Source organism: Mya arenaria, chromosome 7 (genome assembly GCF_026914265.1).
Source record: "Mya arenaria isolate MELC-2E11 chromosome 7, ASM2691426v1".
NCBI classification, from domain to species: Eukaryota; Metazoa; Mollusca; class Bivalvia; order Myida; family Myidae; genus Mya; species Mya arenaria.
This window is the reverse complement of record NC_069128.1, coordinates 24,172,706-24,182,145: the sequence shown is the minus strand read 5'-3', so window position 1 is coordinate 24,182,145 and position 9,440 is coordinate 24,172,706. Positions and strand designations below refer to the sequence as shown.

The 9,440-nt window shown below is 33.6% G+C and overlaps 1 protein-coding gene and 1 long non-coding RNA gene across 2 annotated transcripts; one reads left to right on the top strand and one right to left on the bottom strand.

Annotated features, from left to right (window-relative positions):
* Positions 1 to 100: 100 nt before the first annotated feature.
* Positions 101 to 1,427, top strand: LOC128239987 (uncharacterized). The gene is made up of 2 exons (XR_008261986.1): positions 101 to 222; positions 1,269 to 1,427. It is a non-coding gene; the product is annotated as an uncharacterized LOC128239987 (long non-coding RNA).
* Positions 1,428 to 2,659: 1,232 nt separating this feature from the next.
* LOC128241709 (protocadherin alpha-8-like) lies at positions 2,660 to 8,066 on the bottom strand. The gene is made up of 5 exons (XM_052958749.1): positions 8,001 to 8,066; positions 7,479 to 7,749; positions 6,537 to 6,664; positions 5,869 to 5,946; positions 2,660 to 3,884 (listed from the first exon to the last, which is right to left on the bottom strand). The coding sequence occupies exons 1-5, from the start codon at positions 8,056 to 8,058 to the stop codon at positions 3,586 to 3,588; spliced, it is 834 nt and encodes a 277-aa protein (XP_052814709.1). The 5' UTR covers positions 8,059 to 8,066; the 3' UTR covers positions 2,660 to 3,585.
* Between the last annotated feature and the right edge of the window lie 1,374 nt (positions 8,067 to 9,440).

The window sequence follows — 9,440 nt, the reverse complement described above, 5'->3', positions numbered from 1 at the left end:
GAAAAATAACTTTTCAAAGCTATATGTGAAGCTATTTTTCTTTACTTTAGAGGCTATGGATATAAATTTTAAAAAAGCAAAATCTTCTTCCAAAAGGTGTATAATGGAGGTTGTAGCGGAGTACCTTTGCACAGCGCCGTTGCTGCCTTTGACAACGGCAACTATGTGGCCCAGGGCGGTTTGTCCGGAGTCCTAGTCGACTGTTTGAACAATGGTTTCAAAGTAAGTATCTATTATGATTAATGGCATTATTTGGTATACACTGGAAACTCCAAGGTTAGGGGCGGTATTCATAAAATTTCTTAAGTCATTTCCTAACTTTTGTATCTTTTTAGTCATATGAAATAAAGGATTTCCAAAATACATTATTTTCTTTGAACTTATTAAAAAAAAAAATACTTCAATGTTAAAAACACTTACACATTTCTTTTAATTTGACAATGAAAGATTAAAGAAATTGACTTAAGATAGGAAATGACTTAAGGTATTTTATCAATCCGGCCCAGTCCCATTAGTCTTCATGTTAACCTATACCACTGTTTTGACGCACAAGGTCCAAGTGTATGTTATATATGACGGATAGAGATCTTACAACTGAAACAACTTAAGAAAACAAAATGGAATCGTTCATTGACTGCCTATGAAAATATAATTTTAAATTTCGCGACGATGTATGTCATAATGGTAAATTTATTGCACACACTACATCCAATGTCTTAATAAAGCAGTGCCGGTTTGATTGAAGCTGTTCAATCTCAACCCTGACAACGCCCCTAGCACTGGTTACAGCGGTTTTCTTTTGCCAATAGCCGTAAAAGCCTACTCAATTATTCTGAAGAACACAGTTATTCGTAGCAGATACAACAATAGTGTTCACAACTGCTAATCAAAAGGCCATTTAAAAGTATGATAAAATGCAGCAATTTTTCATTTTGTCTCTTAAGTTCAGACTCAAGTGGATCCACTTCCTGTGTCCGAACTCACTGAGTCGGAGACTCAGGACTACAAATCTTTATCAAACTGTTTATAGCTGAGACATAAGGGTTAAAATGGCAAAATGTTTTGAAATTACATGTTTAACAACTAATTTACCTGTAAAACAAATAGCACTTTTTCGTCAAAGAATATACTTTAAAAATTAACTGAGTCCGAGTCTCAATTAATATTCAAGTCGTTAGTCAATACGGCCCTTAGTTTTGTATCCCAAATGGCGGCATAATGTATATAGTTACTTGGTCGTACCCATGAAGCATTGTTTATTATTTTAGATTGCTGTTCAGGAGTGCGGTCTTCCCCCGGCCATAATTGCGATTGTGGAGGGTGGCATTAACCTGAGAGACCCTTACAACTACTTCACTCTCGAATGATTTTAATATACTGACATGTTAACAAAAATTGTTAATAAACGGAACTGAATGTCAACTTAATATATGTATGACTTGTGTAAGTTATGAAAGAGATCAATATACATTATTATAAGGGATATGTCACTTGTCATCATCTCAAGACATGCTAATTTTTATTCAACGACTTGTTCAGCTTCTGGCCTTCACTCCTTTTCCCTAATGAGTAAATCCATTCCAATTGAACCACAAAATTATGTGACTATCTACCATCGCCAACTGGTCTTATGAAGGGAGTGACTGAATGATTGAATGTGCGTATCAAAACATCATCTGACTAGAAAGCGACTCATGGAATGGGTCGTGGTCAATTAGTGACACCAAATGATGGCATCGTTGCATCAAGCTTTATAGTTTTTACATCGCTATTATCGAAAAATGATTTATATTTAGGTGATTCTATGCCAAACTTGTTTGACCTTGTGATCAACAACAGCATGCCATGGGCGACAATTTCCTTGAATTGGCTTTCTTAAAAAATATTGAAAAAAATTCACTGCTTATAACCGATTTGTTTAAAATTGGGACAGTCTACCAAACTAAATCTTTGCGATTTTTAGAAATATATGACCACCAGAGGAGATGGCTATTTTCACATATATATTGCTATAGTATAAACTATACAGAAAACGGTTTTGAAGTTTGGCTACTATTGGCACATCTTTGTTTGACTCGAGCCAAAATAAAGTGTTACAACCTTACATTATACAGTTTGTATAAAAGTAATAACTTCAAAACTTCAAAGGGTTGAAAAAAACTGAACTTCTTTGATGAGTATGCTTATGCATTCCATTAGACTCCGTACCATTTGCAAATACAAGTACAGGCAAAAAGTCATAAAGTTTTTTTGTTATTTTAAATGGGAAAGCAATTAAATCCGTAAACACGTAGCAAAATATGTTTGAAATGAATACCAGCCACACTTATCTATTAAAAATAACCAATCGCATTTACATAGATTATCTTCAGTAATGAAGAAGTAGTTTCATTTGTGTTTGTAGAATGTCCAAGTGCTTCAACAAATTGTGGATCGGGTACAAATATGCGCGGAATTTAAGGAGGTACAATTGATTGAAAAAATGTGTTTTTATAAGGAGTGCGAGGATGGTGTAATTAAACACCAGCACTTTACGAAAATGTGCGTTGTAAATTGAATTCAAACACTTCTAGAAACGTTGATACGAAGATTAGTATATTTTTATCAGTTTTATTCATGGAAGTCATTAATATATATTTAGTGGGACTGTAAATGCTCTTCTTGAAATATATTTATCAACGTTCGAACACATTTTCATCAATCTATACGAATTCTAGAGTGGAAGTGGTAACCCGTTTTAAAGGCACATCATGGGTCCGGATTAATCTTCAAAGGGAAAAGTAAAACAAAGGTCCAATTACGTGACATGTTATTAATAGCAGAAAACGTAATCATCAAGTTTAACACATGAATTAGTATTATATAAAATCCCTTTCAGTTCATTTTTGGTCCATTAATACCAGCTTAATTTATGTTGAAAATAAAAGCTTCCGTTCGGTAACGGCTCCCTCAGATGAGGGGGACGAGACCTCCGACAATCATTCCAGAAAATTATGGTAATATGTTCTCCCATATAAATAAAAGAAAGGGGTTTATAAACCACGCGCTAGCAATTAATTGGTACGAACAAAGGTCATTGTTAAATCCAAATTTAAATTAAAGTGACAGTCTTATTTAAAATCAATACATACATATGTATAACAAACATAAATTTTGAGTGATACACTTTTAACTTCTTTCTAAATAATGCATTTATGGAAAATAATAATTATTGATAGCAAGATTGTAACCGTGAATTTAATAGTTAATAACATACTAAATGAATGGTGAGTGCTCAATGAATTATTGTGATCAACTAAAGTCTCCAAAGGTAGAATACCATGTTTTCTGTCCTTTTCTTTCAAATTAAACTCGGTATCGTTCATAAGAACCACTGTTTCGACATTTATTCATCCCTTTAATTATATTAAAAAATGTATTTATTGTGGTAAACCTTGTTTGGGAGTAAGTGTGCATCTTTACATTAATACAAATTTTATAATGTTTTCTATTGACAAATGCAAGGATAAAAAGTACTAAAAGTAAATTCTTGCAAATAACTGTCGTTGTAGCACAGTTATACTTGTTTCATTTACCATCGAACAATCAGTTTGATACAACATCCAAAACTAGCACAAATACCAATAGTAGTCCAAAGAAGCTAGCACTTAACAAATTTGCAATATTGCGTAATGTCAGTTTAATGACCTGCTCGACAATGTTTTGTGGAACTCCCTTATCAAACGCGTAAGCTACCAAGTCGATCGTCAGCTTTATGTAGAAAACTGTGGCTTCGGCTGATCTACTGACAACTTTGCGTTTCCTCGTAAAGCTGATACCGCCACTTGCAACGACCTTGAGTGTCCCCGTAACGTTGTCAATTGCAAACAAGTCTGTATCATCAGCTAGAACGTAAACAACAACAAACATGTAATCAAGTCTATATTTTAAGCTAGAACGTAAACAATAACAAACATGTAATCAAGTCTATATTTTAAGCTAGAACGTAAACAACAACAAACATGTAATCAAGTCTATATTTTAAGCTAGAACGTAAACAATAACAAACATGTAATCAAGTCTATATTTTAAGCTAGAACGTAAACAACAACAAACATGTAATCAAGTCTATATTTTAAGCTAGAACGTAAACAACAACAAACATGTTATCAAGTCTATATTTTAAGCTAGAACGTAAACAACAACAAACATGTAATCAAGTCTATATTTTAAGCTAGAACGTAAACAACAACAAACATGTAATCAAGTCTATATTTTAAGCTAGAACGTAAACAATAACAAACATGTTATCAAGTCTATATTTTAAGCTAGAACGTAAACAATAACAAACATGTAATCAAGTCTATATTTTAAGCTAGAACGTAAACAACAACAAACATGTAATCAAGTCTATATTTTAAGCTAGAACGTAAACAACAACAAACATGTTATCAAGTCTATATTTTAAGCTAGAACGTAAACAACAACAAACATGTAATCAAGTCTATATTTTAAGCTAGAACGTAAACAATAACAAACATGTTATCAAGTCTATATTTTAAGCTAGAACGTAAACAACAACAAACATGTTATCAAGTCTATATTTTAAGCTAGAACGTAAACAATAACAAACATGTAATCAAGTCTATATTTTAAGCTAGAACGTAAACAATAACAAACATGTTATCAAGTCTATATTTTAAGCTAGAACGTAAACAATAACAAACATGTTATCAAGTCTATATTTTAAGCTAGAACGTAAACAACAACAAACATGTAATCAAGTCTATATTTTAAGCTAGAACGTAAACAACAACAAACATGTAATCAAGTCTATATTTTAAGCTAGAACGTAAACAACAACAAACATGTAATCAAGTCTATATTTTAAGCTAGAACGTAAACAACAACAAACATGTTATCAAGTCTATATTTTAAGCTAGAACGTAAACAACAACAAACATGTAATCAAGTCTATATTTTAAGCTAGAACGTAAACAATAACAAACATGTAATCAAGTCTATATTTTAAGCTAGAACGTAAACAATAACAAACATGTACGTATTATTAGCGATTTCGTCAGTGGAAATGAGTTATGAGGAGGAAATGAAAACGTTTTATTTAATTCACGAAGTTTCGTGTCATATCAGCACGCACTCATAGCTATTTCTACATATTTTGAAAAGGGTTCTTCAAATTAATTGCACCTATTGTTGTTAGTTTTTGTTTTAAATTATCGTATCTCTTGGTTCAATTTGTGTTTGTTGTTAGAGCGAATACCTCAACAGGACTACCTATGGCGTCACATTTATATAAATATAGTTGTGATAATAAGCTTTTTCTAAGAATACATACACACTAAGGTAGACATCATTTAGGGTACTTATAATGAATTCATGGCGAGACAAGCAGTGATGCGTAGGAATATATTACAGAAGTTATCGAAGAAACCGAGACTGATTTATTCAAGCATCTGGTTGAACATGCATTTTGTCCGAAAATAACCCACATACAGATATATCAACACAATTAAAAAGCAAAATTGCGGTATGATCTTGAAAGCGAAATAAAACTATAGTCTGTTAAATGCTGTTACAATATTCCTTATTTTATTGCACCTTTCTAAAAAGCCATTAAAATGTATAAGAGAGCTGTATTTGACGATATAGCATGTTATAGAAATATCTTTCATTTATTCATTTATTTCAATATATCGCAAGGGATATTTGGACACAATTTAATATATATGATATTGATGAAATATGTAAAAAAGAAATAGTTATTTCATGCATGAAGTAACATAAGAATAATAGGTACACTTACACAATGGGTTCAAGTCAAACGCAATATCATTGATATAATAACGACGATTACCTATTAAAACTTACCTGATAGGTTGTATCCAACAACGTTATTTGGTGCTGATCCGTCAGCATCGATTGCAGTCAGGGTTACCAACGGCGTTCCTTGTTAAAACGAAAACATATATCTTATGTCAAATCTGTTTTGTTTTTGTTTAACGTAATATATGATTTTAACAGCAAATGTGGATACTCGGATAGATTTCTGTATAAAACACTGGATGTTCTGAATCCGTATCACTTAGAAGACTTATGCACATGCGAAAATCTGCTTCCGTCACACATAATACTGCGAAATACAGTTGACGTTTTACGGTCGGACTTCAACGGGTGGGTTGGGGGGGGGGGGGTAAAGAAAAATAGTTTTTAAATATATTTTAAAAAAACTTATGGATAGAGACGTAAATTCTAAGTTAGCTGATATGTGAGGATTGTATCATTTCTCGTTTCTTGCGTAAAGATACATCTATGTGTCGTCTCATGTGATATGAATTACGGCAAGCAACACAGATAGGTCGATCTATGTATTATGAGACTTCTTAGGCATAAAACATTTAACAATAACCGATTAAATCAGAATAAACTCACTTACAAGGAAAATACTGAACAGGATAGTTTCGTTCATCAAAACTATTTTTTTAAAAACGTGTATTGATCTCCAAGTGACAAATAATTATGATGTGCTTGCAAATTACCGTAAGGCAGAATCTTGTCTGGTTCCATTGTATATTCGGACTCTGTAAACACTGGTGCATTGTCGTTGGCATCACTGATCGAAAGAACCACCGTTGCCGTTGCTTCGGAACCCTCTTGGTCTTTTGCGCTATAAAATATAGCAGTTGAGGATCTCACATGAGAGGACATTGAATAGAGTTTTCCAGAATTGATAAAGAAAACGAGCCTTAGAAAGATTTTTATGCAATAATAGTATGAGTTCAATGATTTTCGTATTGAATGAGGATAATTGTTTGTTTCAGTCTAAAATCGTAATTTGGTTCACCGAGTGAGCGCCAAAATTATATTTCACAAGTGGCGTGAACAGCGCGCCAAACTGTAAAAGTCTATAACGTCATTTCGGAAATCACGTCGTTGAATCCGTGTTCTAGCTCTGTGCGCGCTGACGTTTGATTTGGAATAAAGCACGGGCTGAAGTTCCAAAACAGTGAAAACAATCGAACTGTTATTTAAATGTTTGAAACAGTTAAATATCATTTTATTTCACTGCTCAAACCCCATAAACCATCGGAAACATATAATAAAAATACGTATTTGCAAGTTTAACGCGCAATTTACATATAACATCGCATTATAGCGCGGTCATATTAAATGTTTTTGTTAATGACATAACGTCAGCTTTTTTGAATAGATTTTAAACTTGTATTTATTAAAAATATACAATGACGTTATTTCATGATGGCGACATTATTTATGATATAAAACTATGAACTTAAAACGAGTAAGTTTAGAAAAAACTTAAAAAAACATTGATGTACATTGTAGCAGACAAAACTGTATTATTTAAAATAATGTGCTTTTAGTAAGACATACAGGTGAACTTACTCTGGCGTATGTGTACTGTAAGTAAATATAATATAACACTATCTATATTAAGCAAACAAATACGTTTAAAAACGTACCTGACAACAATTTCGTATACAATGTTAGATTCATAATCCAATCCCTTGTCATGTGCAAGACTGACTGCACCAGATGATGAGTTGATGGATGCGAAGTCATCAGTGCATGATTTGATGGTGTAATGTACGTCTCCTTCACCCGTAGCTTTTGCTAGGAATAGTAATCCTCCGGCGGAGATAGAGTTCTCCGATATATCACCAGTCAGTTCTATTTTTCCATTTGCCATCTGCAAACCAGGAGCAGGGGAAGTCCATCCTGCGAACGTACCCCCTACAACATGTGTTACCTTTCTAAAGATGCATCATATTAGTTCGTCCTAATTAACTAAACAATATAATAGTCAGTATAGAAACTCATTTTTAAAGAAAGTATTACAAATAAAACAACAACGTAATAGTCCATATTACGGTAAATATAGTTGAAAAAAAACAGTTTTAAGATAGATGTTATGTCTAGTTTATGTTGTTGTTTTTTATTTGTGACATGAATTAAAGTGACAGTAAACATGCAATAATACCGACTTGATGTTTCTGCATGCAAAAGAAATAACACAAATCCGATTAGGACGTCGAACTTCATCTTCCTAACTCTCGACTGCTACTGACTCTTACACTAGAAATCAAGCACCAACCATACCTGTTAATTAATGCAAAGCCACAAACCAAGGTTAAACTGTCGAAACGGGTTCTTTGTTGACATGTCAAGACTTGAGATAAAGACAGGAAGCTGTTCAAAGTGGTTTGCGTCGTTGCATATTTGTAAACTGGTCAGAAATTTGCATTTTCCGAGAAAAACGCTCATAATTGTATTGAGGTTTCACTTATGACTGCAAATAGTATATACAGGAACAACGTATGAATTAATTGATACTGTATCATCTGTTGTACCCATGGTACCGTGGCACTAACATATGTGTGTTAGTGTGTCCAGCACTACGTAAAGACACCATGAAAACGTAGTGGTAAAACATGTCCAACACTTACAACGCAGACAGACAGACAGCCAGACAGACAGACAGACAGACAATTTATTTTGACTTTTACAATGTACATCGTCAACAACACATTATGATATAACATATTACGTCAACGTGTATGTAAAGTAACAGATAATGCCAAAAACACAATTGTTTATCCCGATTCAAAAAACGCGTCCATTACCCGCCTCATCACCTGAAAAAAATAGCCCTTTTTTGTCCGGGGCCGTGAAGGGCCCATCGATGATATCATATAATCAAACATTGCGCAACATGGTGACAAATCACGTGACGATGAACCATCAGAACATGGGGCATCAGGATGACCAATGTTTAATGACGTCACGGTGTATTACATGATCGGGATATAAAAGTTTTTAGACAGTTTGCCCTTATCGATTTTGACTATGACTGTCTGTGCACCCACTTCATATTTAAAACGGTAGATGCGCTAGAAATAATATTGGACGCGACAAAAGATATCGTCCTTGTTGAAATTCGAATGATATTGAAGATTTATTTCTCTTTACTCAATGTCCATGTGTTAGTGATCTACGGGAGAAGGAAGGATTTTCAAAAATGCAATCAAATAGTAGAACTGAGTTATGTCTGTTTGCAAAATACTCACTTAAAGGTGCACACGATACAGGGGGGGGGGGGGGGGGGGGGGGGCGTTTTATGGTTTGATACAAATACATTGTGAGAAAAATGTTCAAAAGCAAACAAAATGGTGGATTTACAAAAAAAAGTACCGATTCTGGCACAAGCGCTTAACTGGTAATGATATTCCTAATATTATCGTCAAGTTTGTGGCGAAAATGACATTCTTTCATCGAAAGCTTCGTTTTGTATCAAGCATTGAATGATTAAACAGTTATTGAACAGAGTGTCGGTTATGTTGTAATTTTCAGCAATGGACGTGTTGATTTTATCTTCAATTTGACGTATTTTCTCGACAATCATGGCACTTCTGTGCATGCTGTAA